The following is a 22655-nucleotide window of genomic DNA, read 5'->3' as shown; positions in this document are numbered from 1 at the left end:
AAAATTAAAGGTGGTAATAAGAAAAAGCCAATGGACAATTCAAATGTGGTAGAAAGCTGGGCATCCCAAGTCTTCAGAAACAAAGGCAAATATTGGAAGAAGTGTAATGTACTAGGAAGATATAGGTGTAAGTTTTGAAATCACTCAGGCCTAGGGTCAAATCACACCTCTACTGTGATAGCTGGGTGACAGAGATCCATGACTTCTCTGGGCCCTAGTTTCTGCATCTATAAATTGTGGGTGATTGTGGCACGCTGGTAAATATTTAACAACTGGATCATACAAACAAACAAACAAACATCTCAATTTTCAGGTTTTGCCCATTGCCATAGAGTAAATACTTCCACCACAGCTGATTTCAAGCTGCCTATTTAATGTCACTGAACATAGGGTCAGGAAGAAATGCATAATAGCACACCGTCATATAGTATTCCCATCCTACTTCAAGAGCATAGGCGATATTAAAATGTAGGCAAATAATTAGAAAGGGATGTTTTTGAGTATTACCTGTATTTTAAAATATAATTTTAAATTGTAAGTTTATATAATTTTTCATAATGACTGTTTAATAACCAGTTTGCAAAATTCCAGAATATTTCACAATTAGCTCATACAAGCTTTGTTCAGACATGTGTTTTGGTGCTTTTAGCTGTGAGTTCAGTATTAATGAATTTACAATATATATTACATAAAAGTGTCTTTAAACAAAAGCAAGTGTAAAACAAAGTTATGTATTGATCAGCTGATGAAACTGTTGTGAACAGAGGCTCGCAGGAACCCAGCCCTGTATTTCTCATAGGAGCGATGATTCACACTGAGTTTATAGAACATCACTACAGTGAGTAACAAGAAGCAAGTGTATCTACCTTTTCAGGGATGGTTTGATTGAGATAGTTCTGCACTTAGCATGATGCCTGCACACAGTAGGAAAGCCCCAAGAGGTCCCTTCTCTTCTGCATCTCGCCTTCCCTGTCTGGGGAGTGCTGTGCTAAACCAAGCAGGCTAGCTCAGATGCAACCATCAGTTATGAAACGTACAAACAGCAAGTATTGTTATTGTTGGATGCTCGGCTCCTTCAGGGAGGTGTTTTGGAAGTTGTGATCATCCATCAATTCGCAGTCCATGAGATGCCTTTGAACTACACAAAGAAATGTGTTAACAGTGACAACACAAAAGAACTACATTCAGTCAGGAAGTCTGCCCTCCCCGCCAGGGTTCTCCCTGGCTGATGATTGCCAATCTGTCATATTTTTTCAAGCTGCTTTCCTTAAAGGAACCTGGAGGCTTTTCCTGTCCCACAGCTCAGCATCCTTACAGTAAAATCTTCCACCTCTCATTCTCTGCCCAGACTTACTTTGTCGCCTATGGGTTGAATCCTCAGCAATGCTTAGTCCTTTATTTCTTCCAATGGCCATGTGCCCATCACCCTGCCTTGTCATGTGATGCCCACTACACCCCCACACACACTGCTGACTCGCTCGAAGCTGGAGCGGTTTTTCCAGTAACGGTTAGGATGGGCATTACTTAGCCCATGTTCTTTTTCTCATGAAAAGTGACAACATGTCAGATTATGCTACTTCTTGCTTAAGTCCTTGAAAGGTTTCCCATTACTCTTATCCTAAAACTTGCCCTCCTTACCCTGGAACACAGACCCTGTATGACCCGTCCCTCCCTAACTTTCGAATGTCGTCACCTGCTCTCTCCTCGTCTATCTTGCTTCATCACATTGGCCTTCTCGCTGCTCCTTGAACTTCCAAGCCTGTTCCCTCAGAGGCTTGGTGTTTCGGGCTCCTACCGCCTGGTCTGCAGCTGCCCAAGTTCTTCCTCCAGCCACTCCTGTCAGTTACATCTTAGCCCAAATCCCCTGTCTGGAAGGTGTCTGTGACCACCCAGTCTGAAGAGCCCTGGCAGACATGCAATCACTTTGTTTCTTCTTTATGTTTGTCCTTTGTCACTATGTGAAATTATCATGCTTTATGGGCTAAGTTGTGTCCCCCCAAATTCATGTTGAAGTCCTAACCCCTAGTACCTCAGGAGATGACTGTATTTTGAGGTGAGGCCTTTAAAGAGGCCTTAAGATACCTTTCACATTTATGCATTCTATGTACATATCCCTAAAAGCCCCAGAAATAGATTACGTGTATGAATCAGTGTTCATTGCAGAAGATGAAGGATGTTAAGTTTTTGCCAAATTATGATACCCTTGAAACTTTTTTTCCCTTTTGTTGGAAAAAGGAGATTAACATAATAAAAATTTCATCGGTGGTTAGAAAAAGAGGTGATTAAGGTAAAACGAGGCCCTTAGGGTGGGCCCTAATTCAGTATGACTGCTGTTCTTAAAAGAAGAGATTAGGACAGACAGATACACAGAGAAATGACCATGTGAAGATACAGTGAGAAGGCAAGCCAAGGAAACAATCAACCCTACTGACACCTTGATCTCCGACTTCTATCCTCTATAGAGAAAGGGGTTGCAGGGGGGGATAAATTTCTGTTAAGTCACCCAGTCTGTGATATTTTGTTATGGCAGCCCTAGCAAACTAATGCTCCTCGTTTCTTTGTTTTCTTTTTTCCTTTTCTTACTAGATTGGAAGTTCCATGAAAGCAGGAACCATACCTGTGTTATTCACCCTTCTATTCTTAGTGCCTGCAACAATTCCTGGCACCTAATGGGCTCTCTATAAATATTTTTAAATGATTGAATGATGCAGCCAGGAACCTGAGACTTTGGTGTTCAAGTTATCTCTGGCTAGGCCAATAGATTCATTATTCATTAATTAAAAAACAAACAAAACTCTTGCCTAAAGAATTGCTTCAAGACTTAAGTCATGAGTCCCAGTGCTTAGACCTTCTCACCCCATATTTTTCACAATTCCATTTGATTAATTCTCCAGCTCCTCAACACCCTCTCTACTCAGTTCTTCTGTTTGTTGCTAGACACTTCTCTAGCCTGCATCTTTCTGATGATGCCCTGCATGCCTGGGTCTGGGAAGCTGGTACCGCAGGTGGCATCCCTTACCTGAGTCCTGCCACAAAACCCCTCAGCTTTTGTGTCCCCAGCACCAGTGAGAGGAGGTGGCCCCCACACAGGGAAATGCCGAGTTCAGAAAGACTTGGAGACAAAGTGTGATCTCGTGCTCACCCTGTTTCCTAAGAGATGGAATGTTATTGTTGATAGCTCAGATCTCACCAGCAGTCTCCGAAGTGGGTTCTTTCGTTCTGCTAACATTTTTTGTGCCCGATTACCTGCCAGGCCCTAGGTGAGGCTCCAGGAACACCACCAGCTTTATGCTGGTTATTCTGCTTGCCCTCCAGCCCCCTCTCCCACCAGATCTCTGCTCTACACGTGGGAGGTGGACCTCTGCTACCCACATCTCCCTGGGTGCCCACTGGCAGCTTTCTGGCTGAGTTCAGCCAATGGTGGCACGAGAAAGCAGGAAGAGAGAGATGTCAGAGATGTTGACTCCCCATCCAAGTTTCCAGCTCCCACAAGGCAGCTTCTCCATCCACCCCCTCCCACTGGCCTCTGGTTACAGCCCAGGGGGCTAACAGCTTCCCATGCTTGCTGGCCTCTGGGTGCCTTACCATCCAGTTTGACCTTATAGTCCTGCCCAGGCCTCTGAAAATAGTCCTTCGGTTGAAGTTTCTTCCACTCAAACATTTACTAGTGACTTGTTTCCTGCCTGGACTCTGAAACACACTTTACATAATTCTTAAACTACAGTGTTTAGGAATGATGTAACTTTTCTCTCCTCATGCTACAGCGGCTTTGGGGATAATCCAGGATGTGGTCCTCAGGCTCGTCACTGAGGTGATTAGTTCTGAGGGACCACCCTGCACCCTAGCAGATCCTGGTGCGTGACCCCGCTGTCGGGTTGTCCTGCCATCTTTCACCATTGTGGACACTGCCGCCACTGCTCCAGGTGAAGCAAGTACAGGGCTGGTAGAAACAGAATTAGGGGGCAGAAATCACACGTGTCTTGGATGGATGTGGCCCAGCAATAAGGAAGGGGGCCCAAGAGAAGCTGAGTTGCATCGTGGCTATTTGGTAGAGATGCTTGCAGAGTTAGACTCTGCTGTGTTAACAGAACTGGAAAAGTTCTTGGTTTCCCCAAATGGTGCATTTGCTTATAGTCTATCTTTCTGTACCTCAGAGAAATTCTGGTGGTTTAATTTATTACAATAACTCATGCTTGGAATCAGAATGTTGTTGAGAGTGGTTATAATATTTGTAAGATTTTTAATAGGCTGTCTGCTTTATTTTTTATAATGCTGGTGGTGGTGGGTGTGTCTGGTTGAATGTCAGTGCTATTTTTATGGCTCTTGAGATATGAGATGACATAAGCTTAAAGCAGAAGAGCAGTTACACAGGAAAGACAAAGAGGGAGAGAAGGTCTAACAAAGTGGGGCATAGACCCCGAGAAGATGATGTCAGCCAAGCTCCTATGAGTGCACGTACTCTGAGGGACAATTTTGTGTGTGTTGTGCTTTGTGTTGTTTATCCTAAGTGCCTCTTTTACAGTTTGGAAAAATTAGTACAGTCTGATATATTTGATCTGATATCTTTATAAATTATATTTTTCCAGAATGAAGTACTGCATAAAACTTAACTTGAAGCTTTTATATCTTAATTTGCAAAGAGATACTATAACATAGATATATGTTATGTATGTGTGTGTATATATATATATATATAGATATATATGAGTTTGTTAAATTAACCTTTGTTAAGTGGAGCACAGGGTGTCGGATAGTGAACCGACAACAGAGTTCAACAGACCACAAGAGAACTTGAAATAGAGAGGTTTATTATTCACAGGTCCTGGGGGGAGTATATGGCACACCTGAAGGGGCCACACAGGGAGGTCAAGGCAGGGTACAGACAGAGAGAAGGAGACAGGACCTGGGGCACATGCTTTTATTAGGGTCCACATGTGGAGTGCTTTGGGGTCCCTGGGCTATGGCCAGATCAGTCAATTCAAGCCAAAAGAGGGAGGTTTTGGTAAGCCCTCTGGGGGAGTCTTATCTAAGGGATGCATAAGGCATACAAGCACTGGGAGGCAGGAGAGACTGTTGATCACAAGGGCTGAAGTCATATATCGGGGACTTACATTTGCTTGTGACTCTGGGCTGCTATTCAGGACATGCACCTGTATGAGGGGCTACTGTCAAGTTACGGTCCCTGCAGGCTGCGTGGCAAACAAAATGGTTGCTGAGGCAACACCACCATCAAGTAGCTTAGCTAAATTCTCGACAAAATAACATATAAATAGAACATTATATGGAACGTATAAATATTACATCCTTTTTTGTAATCATAGCGACTACTGGGATTTGAGGAGGTTTACAAGAAACTCATAGGATGATGTGAGGATAAATCTTGTCCAGGAAGATGTGACATATTACCAACACAAGCTCGGGAGTGCTTACAGAAAAGGGCATTTACACTGTACTCTTAATACTTATCTTTATTATGAAAGTGTTTTCAAAGTAAAATGATCCTCATTATAATGATTGCTTCCAGGGATCAAGAATGAATAATTATATTTTCATATAAAAATCAGCAAAACATAATAACAATACATAAAATAATTCTAATTGGCTAACAGTACATCATTCCATTTCTGACAGAGATGCTCAAGCGCTGAATTGTCTTAACAAGTAAGGTTTTGTCACCTATTCTATTTCTCACGGCAAGTTGAAAAAAATCAAATCCCCAAACTAACCACCTTCCCCTTGCATGACACCAAATGGCTATGGAGGTAACTGATCATGTGGGTAAAGAGGTGATGAAAATCATGAGCTTAGAGGCTTTATGAAACTCTGGGAAATCAAACTTGGAGGGTGTTTTCCATGTTTAAATTAATGAAGCTCTAAGTTCCAGAATCACCACATAACTGTTCCTATTACAGAGCTAATTTCTCTTTGGCAACTAATCTTTAAAAACCCCTAATTTTTAAGAGCAGTTTTACAATGACAGTTTTAAAAAATTACTGTAGATCCAAAAGAAAAAAAATGTCTCTATAAAATCTAATTTTTCACTTAACATAGAAATCATACCAACAGCTGTTGTTCCCTGGTTTCCAGGCCATGCAACATATACTGAAATAGGAAGCCAAGCTTTCATGGACTTGTGTTAAGGAAAACAGGCTCACGTGGGCACAATACTTTTTAGGAAAAATGGAATCAGGCATAGAAGGAAGTATGGTACACAACTGATCCAAAGGCTATTGGGAAATTGATAGCAGATAAGTGACAATATTCTGGCTTCCTTTTATTAAGAGTCCCAGGAGACTTAAAGGAATGTGAGTGAAAGATAAGACAGATCTTAGGCTAGTGGTCCCCTCCCATTGCTTCCTGGGCAAGCTTGAGACTGTCTAGTCTTGTGGAGACACCATATGATGGGCCGTCTGCCTGCAGAGACTTTGATCGGATGGGGTCTCAGCTTGTGGCCATTTGGTAATGTGCTCCTTTCAAAGACTTCAGGTTGAACTCACGTTGGAAAGACTAAAGTTCTCCTTTGGGTGTCTACAGATCTTATTAACAGTTACTTATGATGTTTTATGTTCTCTAACACAATTTTCTCCATAAAAACCAGCATCAGGTATGCTCTCTCTGAGCGCATGTCAGAGGCGTTCCATCAGCATAGAGTGGACCAGTGAACAAGCCTCCTCGGCATCTACTGAACGCCCCCTAGGGGACGGGAGGGGACCATGCATACAAATGCAAACCACAGGGCCTTTTTCTGGCCTATTACTAATGAAGAATTAAAATGTGGCCACAGCGAACCAGTGCTAATTACTATCTGGTAATTTGATAATGGTACAATTTCATTTAACCAACAGAAACTTATCCCTACTCTGGGGACAACAATAACTTCATTTAAAAAAGTATCTTGCTGCATTTTGCGTGAACTGTTTGTGACTGACAGTACTCCTTCCATGGACAGCACACAAGTGCAGACTTTAATCTCATTTGATCTTTTCTTATTTTAACGTTAGGAACATTTCAGGGCTACTAATATTTATCTACAAAGCAGGAATGAGCCAAAGACAAAGAAAAAAAAGTAAGCTAATCAGAATCTTAAGATCTCAAATAGCACATGAAATGTAAACATTTAACCTCTTATTTCCAAAGGATTTCTTGAAACCTCTTTGGACATAGTGATATCATCACACATACTGATAAAGAGAATTATTTAATACCTTCAGAATTATTCTGTATACTTTTCATACTTCAAATTAAGAAAAAAATACTCAAATATTCAGGCAACTTTGGCATTAACATCTCCAAGAAGGGGACAAAAATAACTACCAATGCAAAAATCATGAATAGATTGGGAACAATCACGGGTGTCCATAAAGTTCTCTTGGAAGAGCTCTTTTGTAAAGGCTCAGGTAACTTGGAATGAAATGTGATTTTTTTTACTTTGGCCCAGATAAATGAGGTTGAAAAATATAGAGTGGAAGATTCAGGCTCTTTCTACCTAAGGTGCAAGCATTTAGTTTGCTCAAATTCAAACGCTATCCAATACTCAGAACAGAAAGTTTGGTAATAGAACTGGACATTTTGAGATTTACCCACCATTTTGGCTAAAGGTGACCTGATTTTATCCCACTAAAGAGTTATTTCTCTCACCCAATTGCTTGTTTTCTTTGGAGAGCCTATCTTTTTTCCTAGTTCATCTTTGTTAGATGCCTGTTTCATTATCTGATGGTACCTCAGGATACCATCTGTCTAGCAGCCTAGCAGGAGTTGGATGCTAATAAAATCCTGGGGTGAAGCAGAAATCATGTGCATTTTTTCCAACACTTAGTTTAATAATCCAAAGTAGTTGCTCCCCCATTCTCAACATTCGTTATCACTTAGTTTGGAAATGGGAACTACTTAGATGCTGACTTTAGGGCCTCCATGATCTTAGCTCTGAGACAAAGAGGCTGAAGGAGTCTACCACTCTCAGCTGTCGGGGGGCCATGAACAGGAAGTGGAGAAGGAGGTGGGAAGTTTCTATTGCACATGGCAGATGGTTTTCATGAAAAGAATATGGATAAGGACGAGTCAGTGATATTTTGGTTTTATCATGTTTTTTTGAGAAACATACAGGTACATACATAGATCACACATTTTTATATCATTTATTGACCCAAGGTCAAATTCTACTTGATTTTCTACATTTTTCTCCCTCTAATCAATCTAACAAAAGCTATAGAATTGGAGAATAAGATATTACCTTTTCTAGACTCCATCCTACATATCTCTTTGTACCTTGGGAAGGTTTGAATATGACCAGGACAGGCTAAGTTAATCAATGGGAAACAACTCTCTTACTAAACCTACAGTTTACTTTACAAAATCCACTTCCAAAGCTATGGCTTGGCACGGGTAGAAGATAGGCTATCTCACATATTTTCCTCTCTCAGCCTTATCAGGCCACCATGGGAGAGCAGTAGACAAGATATATTATTCTTCATCTCAAAAGACCTACAAACACCATTCTGATTAGTCAAAAAGAACTCTTTGCCTTAAAATGTAAAATGAAATAAAAATCCACAGATACATAGAGGACTGCGTTAAGTTACTGCCATTGGTCAGAGAGGCTCTGAGAATTCTCAATTCTTCTAAGTGACTTTTGGGAAAAACAAAAGATTGTTCAGATGTCTTTGCTAAGGACAGACTTAATTTTCTTCATTTCATGCAAATCTTCTAAACCTTTAATTTACAAGCTGATCTTTTGAAATTATTTTTCTGTACTAAAAGTGTCAGATGATTCAAAGTTGAACACACTGTGGTTCTCTGGTTTATTTCACCCATCAGGGGACTTGCTCTAGACACTAAAGCAAGGCACGAGTCATTCTTCTGTTCCATATTTTAGTTGATAAGAAACTTTCACCGTCTCAAAAATTTTCAGCTATAACATGCTCGCTGTTTACTTTTTATATATCTGCATTTTAGCAGATGTTCAGATGACTTAACAAGTATATTTGGTATTTAATGATCGGTCTTACAAACACGACCATCCACAAATTACACTCCTAGACATATCCCTGTTCTGTGAAATAAAATAATAAGGCTTTACAAGAAGAGTTAGTTATACTGTTTCCTCAATAAACAAGCAGACATATTTCCAAGGCTCTTCAATCATTACTATGGACCATACCAAAAGCACATTATTTTATAAATAGGTGGGAAAAGAGTTAACATTACAGCGTGAGGTTTTTGTTTGGAAGTATTAACACTCATGTTGCACACTGTGGGCACAAAGCTTTATTTCAATTTTTTAAAAAAACTGAATTGAATATGAATGGTTTTGAGCAGGACATGCACTTCCTAGTATTTTGTTGTTCCCTTCACTAGCCCTGACTTGCACATTGATATCACTGCATTGTGGTTTGGGACTCTTTTTTTAGAAGATGGTCTTTCTGATTTATGAAATAAGTATTTATAATACCTTTTTATTCCCTCTTACTAAAAGTTGGTTTCAAGAAAAGAGATAAAATCTTTGGTTTATGTGTATGGTTTTCTTATCTATACATAAATAACACTGCCCTGTAGGAGACTATGGAAACTTATTTTTTCAGTAATCTTTCTGATTGCTGAGTAGAATTTTTATTGTTTTTTTTCTGGAAATAGTTCCCTTTGAACAAAAATTCCTGGAAACTGAGCAAGTTCTTCAAAGAAGCAAACAAAAGGACTTAGAGTGTAACACTAGTAACAGGAAATTTTCTAGTAACAGGAAATTCTGTTATGTTATGGGTTATGTTTAAGGAGAAAAGACAAAGGGTAAAATGGTCTTTCTCCCATTGGCTTTATTTTGCTCAGAAAAATAAAAACATCAAGATCAAATACTAGATAGGGCACTTTCTTGAAAGCTGGTTGCAGTAAAGTGCTTTGCATTAGAGGTGACTTTTGCCAACTCTTGGAAGTCTCCTTTTTCTGTCCCAAAATATACTTAGCTTCTTTTTTTCATGACATGGCAAAAGATGGCGCTAATTACAGGGGTAGTGGTAAAACCTGGTTGAAATCTGCTGCTCTCTTTGTATTATTCTCAGATCATGGGACAAATTCCCAGTAGGAAGAGTGACTTCTTTGTTTGTAACCATGACCTTAAGTCTTCCTTCAGAGCCAGAGCACTGACCCCGTAATAGAGAATTAAAAAATCTCTGTAACCTCCAAAGTTAATCCCCAGCTAGCTGCCATTCTCACTGAAGAAATCTTGGCTGTGTGAATAAGAAATGACATCTAATCCAAAGCAATTTAATACACAACAAATTTTTTAAGTCCTCCAATAACCACAGTCTTTAATTGGAACAGCTAATTGACCACGAAGAGTGACAATTACAAAACTGAGCTCACCCTGTTTCAACTTTACACTGGGAGAAAGCTCACTGAGACTGTACAGGCCATTTCGAAACAGGCACTGTAACACAAAGAAAGCAAACCTATTTGGAGCTGTACGAGAATCCTGCACTGGGATTTGCTTGCTCTAAGTGACCAATTAAGCTAATGCTCCTAGCGGACTGGCTTAGGGGAATAGAAAGGGGTAGAAGCAGATCAAGCGTCTCCCTCACTGTCATGAACCCAGAGAGTAAAAGGAGTGAGGAAACCCTCTTTTGTCCACAGATTCACAAACAAATACAAAAAAATAAATAATATTCTAAGACAGTACAAATGCAAATACTGTTCCCTTGTGCCAATTACATAAAGCATGCCTACATATACAGAATGGTAATTCTTTCTCATTCACAGACAGGACATATGGCAGTGCACTATTCAAAATGCTTTGATAATCCTAATTTTTGTTTCTGGTGCTGAGAGATTATGAAAGGAACTGCATTTGCAACTTATTAAATACTTCCAGGAACAAACAGTTCACTTTATTTGGGACTTGTAGTTTTGAGTAATTAATCATCCATGGAGCAAGGGCCAGTGAGGAGATACCCGTTGGTACCACTGGTCCCATTGGTGGCGGTCGCAGCATGAGGGTTACTCCCTGGAGGTTCCGAGTCCTCCTCATCTGAGCTAGACTCAATATCACTTCGATCATCCTTGGACACCTGTGGAATACGAGAAGGTGAGTGCAGCCAGCTCCGAAGGAACCGTTAAGGTATGGCATGCTCAGAAGTATATGCACAATCATACATGAAGAAAAACAGATCTAAATATTTAAAAAATCAAAGAGGATAGGAACATTGCCATAGTAATAAGTTCCCCTTCTTTGGAGATAGACATTTGGGCGACTAAGTCAGTTATCAAGGAATGTAGGTGGATTTAGGCATCACAGGGGGCTAGCTTTGTTGACTTCCTTAAGGTACCTTTGGATATTGAGAATGTACTAGACCATGAACCCCACTCTTACTGGCAAAGTGGCATATGGTACTACTGGAAGGGCACTATAGGAATTTGGTACAAATGGATCCATTTATTCTCTGATGAACACATTCTCTTTGAGAATCATTTAAAGTCAGCTCTTAATTAACTACACTAATGGAGATATTCACTAGCTCTGTTCACTAAAACATCATTCTTATTTGGCTGTTTAATGCATTCTTTGATGATTTAATTTTTCTTTTTTGTCTGCTAGAATTAAGTAGAAATTTTGTTTCGTATACCACATAACAACTAATGGCAGCAGGAGGCATTTGGGGCACTTGCTGGGTGAGGTCTAGTTGAAAATATTTCCCAAGAAAAATCTACTGGCTCGATCATCATGAATTGGCTCCCATCATTCCAGGGTTCTTCCCTCCTCCATTCAGACTCTACAAGTCATGAGTAAGGCACCAGGATATAAATCTATATGTTACCATAAAGGATGAAAAAAAATCATACTGTCTCACAAGGAGGTAATGTAGGAAGAAATTACAGAAATACTCTACTGCTTTTAAAATTGAAAGAGTTTGAACCTCCTACTCTATGTCTACATCATGGTAAACATTTTTACCCCACAGGCCTTAAGACCTTTGAGTAACTGTGTGCTGTTTACTTGTTGTCTAAGCGGTGGGGGAGAGGGGTAGCAATAGGGACCTGGTGGCTTGCTTGGCTTTATAGAAAGTTTCCCAGTCTAGTTCCTTATGATTCTCTAAGAGGTGGGTTGGGAAGTTGGCAGAATCTCCTGGGAGGCTTTTCAGAATGAACTGGGTTCCACATCTCATCCTCTCTGTCACCGCTACCGCCCAACCGGAGAACCCTGGAATCCACTGCCCTCCCAATTTGAGAAGCCACCATCACTGCAGGAGAACGTCACCTCCGTCAGGTGGGGTGGGGAGGGGACAGGAGAGAGTCCTGAGCTGAGCACTGCTGCTCCAGCCTAAGCAGAGATGACTAAGTAAATACATAAAAATGGACCTCACTCCAATGGCCCTTGAGATGAGATGAGACTCACAAGGACCATCTCCAAGAAGATTTAGATACTGAAACACCAAAATGACTAGATTATAAGGATACTTTAACTTCAAAAAAAATGGGTCACAAAGACAGCATTAGAATAAAAAGCTCTACTACGTTTAGAAATCCATTAGTCATAAATTAAGCTGCTAATAGGAAAGAAAACTCCAGTTTCAGAGAGCGATTAATTTACATTTGCATGCTTAGTAAGATTATTTTTAATTGCATTTGGAAAAAAAATCTATACTTATGTTACCTCCAAAGAAAGGAATGATTTAGAATATCCCAAAATAACCCACAGGAAAATAGAGTCCATAACTCATGGCCAAAGATGAATCTTACTGTCCTAGGTGAACAGCAAAGGCAGTTAAGATATTCTGAAGCTTGAGATCTGAAATAAAATTGACTGTCTCCTAATAAAGTTGAAGGAGTAAACTAGAGAGAAGACAGTGTATCTGGTGGAAATAGCAATGCAATAAGGACACAAATCATCTAATCTACAGCCTCCTTGCATCTTCAGTTACCATTATCATATTGACAGTATTGTGCACATTGATTTAATTTGTATCCAAATGAGGACAGGAGCGTTTTTTAAAATAGAAATACATGCTCATTTTAAAGAGTACGAGGTCACAGAGAAAAAATGAACTTTTGCTTTTAAACAATTCATTGCTCAAAATATTTTGTATTTACATAGGAGCTGATGCCGAGAATTGGCTTCATAGTACGTGACTAGATGTCCCGAGCCCCGGCGGAAGGGGCTCACAAAGCGGTCACGTGCTGCCCCGCTGCCCAGGGCAGCCCTGGCAAAGAGCCGATGCTCTGGCCTCCCTTCTGGACCGCGTTGATCCTCTCCCCAACTTAGTTCTGTTTCTCCTACTTCACTTTGGTCTATTTCTGTTTTTTAGCTGACATGTTGAACACCAATGAAAGAGATCCATCTCCTCCGTTGGATCATGCAAAATTTAGCAGAATGAAAGCTCACACAAAAGGTCACTGAGCTGTCCCTAGCATCCCTCACAGCTGGTGGGAGCCACACCTCGGTTAGAGCCTCCAGGCAGCGCCAACAGATTAGACAGAACAATAAGCATGGAAACAAAAGCATCGGAGTGCCCCGCCAATGGGCTAACGTGGGACCCAGGACTGGCACAGAGAGAGAGAGACGTGAGAAACTTACATGTAAAGGGTTCCACTTCCCAGACTTCCAGGTTGGCAGAAGGAAGAGAACGAACAACGAAAGTAAGAAAATGTCACAGAGAACGTTCCAGAAAAGTCACTGCTCTACACAGAGGGCTTGGGGTCTGGGAAGCTTTATTCAAATCAGCTTCATGAGCCCATTTTTAACCAAAGGGATTTAACTAAATTTTTACTGACAAAGTCATAAATGGTCATACTGCATCAAGCAACCCTTTCTCATAAAATGAAAGAATTATTAAATTTCTGTTTGGTATAAGTATAATCAGAGGAGGACCAAGGGAGACAGAGAAAGGGAGAGTAGGAACACAACAAATAATATACCTCCACTGAATCTAAAATTATAAATGCAGATCATTCAGCAAAGCGATGCTACGTGTAAAAAAATCAACAGAAGAAAATGAAAGTTTGTATTGTGTTTCAAAGAGGTTATGCTAAACCTTGAAGGAGAAAAAACAGTTTTGATGAAATTCTAAATAATAAATAATGTTCTCGTTGATTAGAAGAACACAAAACCATAATTTTCTGGGACATATTAGAAAGGGTGAGTTTTATCTTACCTTGCCTTTTGAAATAGCTTTGCAAGCTATTTTTACGATCAAGTAAGACCAGAAGCAGTTCAAGCCTTGTATTACCAACAGCAGTAGGTTAAAAACCCACCAGGAAGGGTAAGGTCCAACAATCTCCCAACTTTCAAATAATGTGGTATTTAACACCCTAAGGAAAAGGAGAAAGTAATCATTGAACACAGCTTTTCACTTTGCCTTCAAAGGAACTCTAGTTACTGCAAAGAAGCACAAAGTCAATGATATCCACTGACTACTCCCTGCAAGGATGGTCTGAAGGCTGACAAGGTACTTAGAAGAGTCATCACCGGAACGATTCCCCTGGTGGCATAACATTCCTTTGGATTCTAGCTTGAATAGTGTACTTATGCTCCCATTCACTTTTGTTGTCATTTCTTCCATTAATTTTCATTACGTTTTCAATTGATTCTATTTCTCACTACTGGTTAAAAGGCCTGTATCATCCTTGAAGTTGCTTTTGGCCTTTAAATAAGTGTGAGGAATACCATTTAATAACATTACATTGCAAGAAAAAAAAGAGTAATTAATTCCAGAAACACTAGTTAAGTTTAAACTGTATGCTTAGCACAGTGAGTTAGAATATACTTAAGACCTCATCCCTGTCCTCAAGTGGTTTATAGTCTAGTAGCGGAGCCGGTACTGGGTTCTGAATTTTGTAAGCCTTCCCCTGGGAAAGAACTGGCAACTGAAAGATATCATATTGAAGTGATGTCTTGAGATGAGTGTTGGAAGGATTTTTTTTTTTAATTATTAGAATATAATGAATATACTTAGTTGTAAGAGTATGTACTTGAGGCAGGTGAAAGTATTTGAAGTAATTGGTTCCCTCTGTTATCCACCATCAGGACCAGGATGGAGCAGCCACCTGGGGCAGATACAGGACGGCTGGTTTCAGTGCTTGGCTCTCATCCTTGCTGTATCTGCTCCTAAGCCTTATGGAAGTTGATTCATGCCTTCTGGACTCATACTGCTGCCACACAGAAGCACGGTAGCCACAGAATTTTGGAATTACTCTCACTTTCTTGCTTTCCTCCTTAGCTCAGTGATGGGCTGGTTTGGAGATCTAAGTGGACTGACAAAACTCATCGTAGTGTATTTCCACCAACTGTCCCTGCAGTGCTTTGCCGGGACCCTCAGGAGAGGTTAGGTGGACAACAATCAGTGACTAAGGGGGAGGGATGGAAAACTCTTGAATGTAAGACACGGACCACTCATACAAGAACAGAAGGCACATATACAGAAAATTTTAATATGAGTGTGATGAATGCTTTGAGAGAGGTTAAGAAAAGTACTTAGTGAATTCACAAAAGGAAAAAAAACACATTTATTTGAGTTGGGATAAGAGGTAAAGAAAAAAAGGAGAATGAATAATAGACATAAACAGGTTCCCCATGCCCAATTTCAGCAACCTGCATTCATAGACCAGAATGAGACAGAGTGTGTCTCTAACCCTACCGTATTAGTTATCTCTCAAGAACAATGCTCAATACACATGGATTTAAAATCCGAAAATCAATAGTATGGAGCTGAATTTGACAATTCATTAAAAGTATATTACTCTATGATATAGTAGTATTCATGCTGGTGGAGGGGGACCAACATTAGGAAATCTACTAATATAATTATCACACGTCCATAGGCCAAATTGGTACAAACCTAATTATTCCAACTGCACTGAAAGACATTTGGCAATGTTCAATTCTCCACTGCTGATGTTTAAAACTTGGAACTTAAAGCACTTAATATGATTTTTATCCAGCTCAACTCAGCAGTGGTCATAATATTTAACAAATACCAGAGTTACTGACTTTATAATTAGGAACAAACCACGGACAATCAGCATCACCATTATTATTTAACCCTATTCTGGTAGTTCTGGCTGTTAAGTATGGTAAAAAGTCAGAGTTCATTTCAAATAATAGGCATTACATCTCTGTAACTATTTCAAAAACAGCAAACAATCAAAATCTCAAATAACAGGTAGTGGTTAAAAAACTATGAAGATATTCCACAAATTATAAAGTCACTCACAATATTAAACATGTTTCAAGAGTTTCTTATGATAGAGAAAAATCGTAATATCTCAGTTCCATAAAATAAATATATATTTGCACATACACACAGAAAAAGTAAGAGAATTATAATTCATTGGAAGGAATTAAAGCCATTATAGACTTTCTTTGGTGGATTAGGGAATTTTGTATTTTCTTCTTTATATTCTTCTCTTTTCCAAATCCATGACAAATAATTAGGACAAAATACAAGTTATTTATAAAAAGGAATAAGTTAGGATAATGCCTATATTCCTGCCTTGTTTGTTATCCCAAGAGGCAGCCATGTCTTTATACACAGTTTGCAGGCCACGGGACAACAGGTCTAAACAAAGGTGAACTCCAAGACAGCGAGGGAGGCCTTACATACCTTATGCTTTTCTATCTCCAGCACCTTGCAAAACACTGCGAAGTAATTTGCTCGCTGGACCTGATGGCTGACTGACTGTGTGTTTGTTCAGTAATCAAATAAATAGATATGCACAAGACAACTCGGGAATAATCACAATAATTTTATTTCAGAACCAGCTCTGCTTCTTGACATATTAAACATGTTGACCTTCAGAGGGAATTTAGTTTCATTTGAACAGAAAGAGGTCCTGTAGAAATGGCAACCATGACTGCGTGATGCTACGCATTATAAATTAGCCTTTGCTGAATTATAGGTTTGAGAACCTTTCTCACCATTACAGTTTGCTCGGCTTATTATGAATAGAGTGTCATGCAGTCGCTGGTGACATGATATTCACATTAATTTCTGAAACACTGCATCAGAATGTACAGGCTTTGCCATGACAATCAGTGGCACCTCTGAAATGCCACTCAAAAGTAATGGGATTTCTTTGGAAATTGACTTGGCTGCCTGCAGAGACAATTGAGAAAAAACAATCAGTGCACCAAAGAGCTATATCTCTCAGTGAGAAGCTTGGTAAGGAAAACAATATATGAGGAATTGAGATTGAGGAGAGAGACATTATGCCACTTGGATTCTGAAAAACAGCAAACCCAGGAAATAGCGCCTTTGTTTAGCCACAGAATGTTTCTGATGAGAAAACTGTCCCCTTTTGGGCAAACTATTAAAATAGTGATTACAGGATTTTATCCTTTCCCAGAGGTTAGGGTTAGGAGTACATACTTTAAAGACGTCATTACAAATCTATGGTGACAGGGCTCTGAAGAGTGGTATCTCTGAGGGAGGATTGAGGGGACAGGGCAGGAGGGAGGCTGCTGGCATGCTGGAAACATTCTCTATCTTGATTCAGGTGGTGATTATGCAGATTATACATATGCAAAATTTTACAAATGTAAAACTGTATCATGAAGATTTGTGTACGACACTGTGTGCATTATACCTCAATAAACTAAAATGGAAAAAAGTACTCTGGGGCAAACACTGCCAATTTGCAACCTCTGGCTTGCATAATTACTATAATATCAGTGTTTCTACCCCCCCCCCCCACTAATTTGGGGTCAATATATGTCTTCTAAGAAAATAGATTTTTTTCTTCCCCCAAAATAGCCTACAGCATCAAACCTCCTCCTGTTACTCCAATCAAGTGGTGGAGAGTTTGGAAACATAAGGGGCCAGAAAAGACCATTTTCCTTTTCATTAATGTTAGGGTCACTTAACCACTAGATGGCGCATCACGCATGTACAAAGCGTGCTCAAGCAGGTCTATTCTGCCAGAACCTTCTGCCAAAGTCTGGGTCCCAGCACAGAAATCACTCCATCTTCAGGTTACACCTTCCTTTCTAAGAATCTTCCCCAACAATGGAATGAAGAGGCTCCCGTCTTTGCTTCTTTCGTCCTGCGTGATTCCCAATAGAAACGATGCCTGCAGGGCAAAGCTCCAAGCAATTCACTGGTGATGTAAAGATGCACCACTTACCACCCCAATAGCTTAGCCCTGATGGGTTATTTTAATGGCTGTTTAATGAATCATAAGAATTTAATTTGACTTGCCCTATAGCTACTTTTGCTCAGGCTTACCCTTCATGGATTTTTCATCTTAAATTTGATTATCACAGAAATATGTATATATAGGCTATGTGGGGATAGGAGGAGGGGAATGTATACATTCATGCAGAAAAGTTTAGCCACTTTTTCTTAAGCAAAGAAAAGTCAGAGTAGTCTCATTTTAATACTATATTTAAGCTCCAGACTTAAGAACAATTTGGTCAAGTGTTGGGTAGTCAAGGCTGCTAGACAGCAGAAAACCTTGCTCACAATGCCTGGATGCCTAATTATCTCGAATAATAGATTCGCAGTCTGTAGCAGACACAGAAGTAGCTTCTCTATCCCTGAAAGGAAGCTGAACTTGAACCCGGAGGGACCATCTGTCTTTCCTCTAGCAATGGGCATATCAGTTCTGTCATATTCTTATCTGAGTAAGACATGGGGATCAATTCATTTATTTTTACTTTTAGGTCACAGCCTGGCCAGACTTAGACATTGATCCCTTATATCACAGGAAGTTTGTCACTAGTAACTTCCTGGCTGGGGTGGATTATTTCTCAAAATGAGTCACTGCCCTCTTGGTGCCCCATTTGCTGTCTGTCTGCCTGAGTTCCCAACCCCTCCACTGCCTGGTCTGCCTTTCTATGTTCCTCATCTCCCAACCTGAGTTTCCCTAGCGAAGAACATGTCCTTCGGGCTGTATCCTGATTCCAACATACTTACTTTCAACCCTCCTCTTTGTTGCCTACGTGCCCCTAAAACAGACTTGTCTGGTTCTCAATAACTACTCTTTTTTAAAAGATTTTTTTGATGTGGACCATTTTTAAAGTCTTCATTGAATTTGTTACAATATTGCTTTTGTTTTTTATGTTTTGGTTTTTTGGCTGCAAGGCATGTGGGATCTTAGCTCCCTGACCGGGGATCAAACCCGAACCCCCTGCATTGGAAGGCGAAGTCTTAACCACTGAACTGCCAGGAAGTCCCCATAACTGCTCTTTATTGAGTAATTAGTATGTGTTGAGCACTGGCCCAAACACGTTATATACATTGTTTTACTTAATCCTTTCAACACCTCATACAGAAGAATCCCCATAGAGTAGAATTCCTACACTAGGCTAATATTTATTGAGCTTTATGTGTCAGGAACTGGGCTCAGGCTTTAATGTGCTAATGCATAATCCTCATGAAATAAACCCTATGTGATAAATTCCATTTTTTTTCAAAGTAGGTATTATTACGTCTATTTCACAGATGAAGAAACTGAAGCACAGGTTTGTACTGTATGCCCAACACTGTCCCCACTGCTGGGGACACATATTCGTGGGCCTCAAAGAACTCATAATCTAGTTGGGGAGCTGGGGATGGAATATAAATTGGCATATTGTATTTAGTGGGTAATGTTACCACATGTATCAAAATGTACGTACCTACTGAGTCTATGATTCTATTTCCAACCTTTTGTCCTAAGGAAGAATTTCAGGGATTTGTAAGATTTAGCCATAAGGATGTTCATTTAAATATTATTTATAGTAGCATACTACTTGAAACATCCTAGATGATGTTTACAAATAGGGTACTGATGAATAAACAATGACCTTCTCAGAAGATGGAATATTCTGTAACCAATATAATTATGTTACAGAAGAATACTTAATGAAATGGAAAAATGCTTATAGTACAATGTTAAATGAGAAAAACAAAGCTATAAAACAGTATGTGCAGAATGATCGCATTTTGGTGAAGAAAATGATGTAATTTTAAGCATATAAAATGTTAGAAACAAGGACATCAAATTATGAACAGTGGTTATTTCAGAATTATGGGATTGAGATTTTTTTTTCTTCTTTGCGGTATTTCATATTCCATAAAATTTCTGTAATGAATATTTAAGTATAACATGTATATAATCCCATAAATAAATATCAGTTTAAGTTAAAATTTGAGGAGACCATAGGAGAATGATAATAGATAGCCAAGTACTAACAGAAGCCTCTAAAGGTCTTAACTAGGGCAAAGAGGGCAACAGATTTTCGCAGAGCTGGATGGGTTTCCCAAAAGCCAGCTCACTAAGTCTCAGAGCCACACAGGGGCGGCCTGGCTTGGCCATATGTGGTTCTCCTCAAAGTCCCAGCTTCCTGCTCCAGAAAAGAAGGCAGTGACTGACGGAACCTGTCTGTGGTCACACCAGCTGGTGCCCTCTGTCCCCTCAGGCTGGCATGTTTTATGTGAGTAGGGGATGGCTGGCTCCTGGGAGGGCCGAGGAGGAGAGCTGCTCGCAGGGCAGAGCAGGGCGTCCCAGTGGCGGCAAGGTCCCTGCCTCTCTGGGATAGGTCTGTTCACAGCGCTGCCTCCAAAGACAGATGCTTTTATTCCCTCTGAACAAAGGAAGCAGCTCTCTAGGTTCATTCGTGGTTATGGGTGTGGAGATTCTGAGACGGTAGAGAGGCCAACTTGAACACACATCATAAGCACATTTGATCGCTTTTGTCCCTGGAATGGGGCTTTGTTGGCATGTTTGGAGCTGTTTTTGTCAGAATTCCCTGTTTTTGTTAGAGCTTAATAACTGGCCTAAGAACTGTGAAACCTGCCTGATCTCTGCACTCTCCTGTTACCTTCTTATTTCATGATTCTGTGGAAGAAATGTGTTTTGCAAGATATAAGAGAGAGCTTCTGGAAACTATGGGGGCAATACCTGCAAATCTTGTCTTGGGGGCAGGAAGAAACGGAAACGAGGAAGGGGAAAGGAAAGAGAGAGAAGGCGAATGGGCGGATGGGAAACGGGCAGACAGAGGGCACGAGGAGACAGGGGACCTGCTTCCCTGAGGCACTGCTCACATCTGTAACTTGAATCAGGACCAGGCCTTGCACAAACTCTGCGTGACATTTAATACCACACCATTTCTGGGATTACATGTTACACTAATAAAAAGAGAGCCACAAGACAAATAGTTGTGCCCTGGAACTTAGGAGGGGGAAATGGCTGTGCAAAGCTCAGGGCCTGAAACTCAAAAGCTTCTTCCACCTGTCACTGCCAGGCAGGGAATCTGCCGGGTGTGATTTATCTGCTGGCAAACTCAGCGCAGGTACGTAGTCTAACAATTTACTGAGGAAGAAAGAAATACAAAGCCTGCCTTGGAGAGAAGGACGGCTGAAATGCAGCAAACCCAGAGGCCTCCCTCCCACAACCCCATCTGACTCAGGTGGTCCCAGGACAGTCGTTCAGCAAGGGTGTGCAGACTCAGGAGCTGGAGAGCAAAGAGTTCTTTTGCAGAAATCCCAACTGCAAACATATCAAGATAGTGGCCCTCCAGACAGTGGTTTTATTTGGTAAAACTTATCTTCGAATACAGTATACAGTGTCCTAGGGCAGCGGTCCCCAGCCTTTTTGGCACCAGGGGCTGGTTTCGTGGAAGACAATTTTCCCACGGACGGGGTTGGAGGGCGCGATAGGGTTTGTTCAGGGGGTAATGCAAGCGATGGGGAGTGATGGGGAGCAGCAAATGAAGCTTCCCTCGCTCTCCCGCTGTTCACCTCCTGCTGTGCGGCCCGGTTCCTAACAGGCCGCGGACCAGGGTTGGGGACCCCTGTCCTAGGGGGCTTCATCTAAACGGCAAAAAAACAATTTAACTGACAGGACAAGACACTCTCTCTGCTCTTACTAGTTATAATGTGCTTAACTGTGCTTATCCATTCAACCTCAATTACTTCTTTCCATAGTCCCTGGCCATGAATAGAATGTTTACAGTCAGTGAGATGAATATAAGACTTCTCTCCTCACTGACAGAAATAGCAATAGCCAAGGCCACACCTTAAATCACAAGGGAAATTTCTTACACACCATTGGCTATCCGTGTGTACTGGGCCTAGCACCTTGTTAGGAGGTTTGAGAGGTATTTGGGTAGCATTTGATGCAGCTTTCACTCACATGCATCATAGATGTTGATGATGAAAGTGCTACATCATCAATGGAGAAGTTGGCAAAGGATATGAACAGACAGTTCACAGAAGAAATACAAATACAAATGACTTATGAAAACATGGATGAAATGTTCCACTGTGCTTATAATCCAATGAATACAAAATTAAAACAAGAGATATGTATGCCATAGTTTTTGGGATGATGTGTCATGACATCTGCAACCCAATTTCAGATGATTTGACAAATGTAAGAGAAATGCATGTGTGTAAAAGAAATGCAATGGGTACTGCAAGGGGTAACAGTTGATGAGTGCAGGTGGGAGTATATGAGTATTCATTATATATTTTTTTCAAACTCTCTGTGGGTTTGAACATGTTCAAACTAACAAATTAAATTAAAAGAGAAAACGTTTAAACTATCAAATCAAAAGGCATAGAGTGGCTGAATGGATAAAAGAACAAGACCCATCTATATGTTGTCTACAAGAGATTCACTTCAGAAGTAAGTACACACAGAGACTGAAGGTGAAGGGACGAAAAAGGATATTCCATGTAAGTGGAAATGAA

At 40.4% G+C, this 22655-nt stretch overlaps 1 protein-coding gene across 2 annotated transcripts in view; it reads right to left on the bottom strand.

The window, feature by feature from the left end:
- Nucleotides 1-9759: 9759 nt before the first annotated feature.
- CERS6 (ceramide synthase 6) overlaps nucleotides 9760-22655 on the bottom strand; it is a 323409-nt gene continuing 310513 nt past the window's right edge. Inside the window, exons 9-10 of one of the 2 annotated variants that reach the window (XM_061201260.1) lie at nucleotides 14136-14292; nucleotides 10902-11054 (exon numbers count right to left, since the gene is read on the bottom strand). In XM_061201260.1, coding sequence (XP_061057243.1) covers nucleotides 10902-11054; nucleotides 14136-14292 — 310 coding nt within the window. Of the gene's footprint in view, nucleotides 11055-14135; nucleotides 14293-22655 lie in introns of both variants that reach the window. The other variant, XM_061201251.1, reaches the window with a different exon arrangement.

This window comes from Eubalaena glacialis, chromosome 1 (assembly GCF_028564815.1).
Source record: "Eubalaena glacialis isolate mEubGla1 chromosome 1, mEubGla1.1.hap2.+ XY, whole genome shotgun sequence".
Classification (NCBI taxonomy): domain Eukaryota; kingdom Metazoa; phylum Chordata; class Mammalia; order Artiodactyla; family Balaenidae; genus Eubalaena; species Eubalaena glacialis.
Note: the sequence above shows the minus strand (reverse complement) of the source record. Positions and strands in the feature narration are given on the sequence as shown.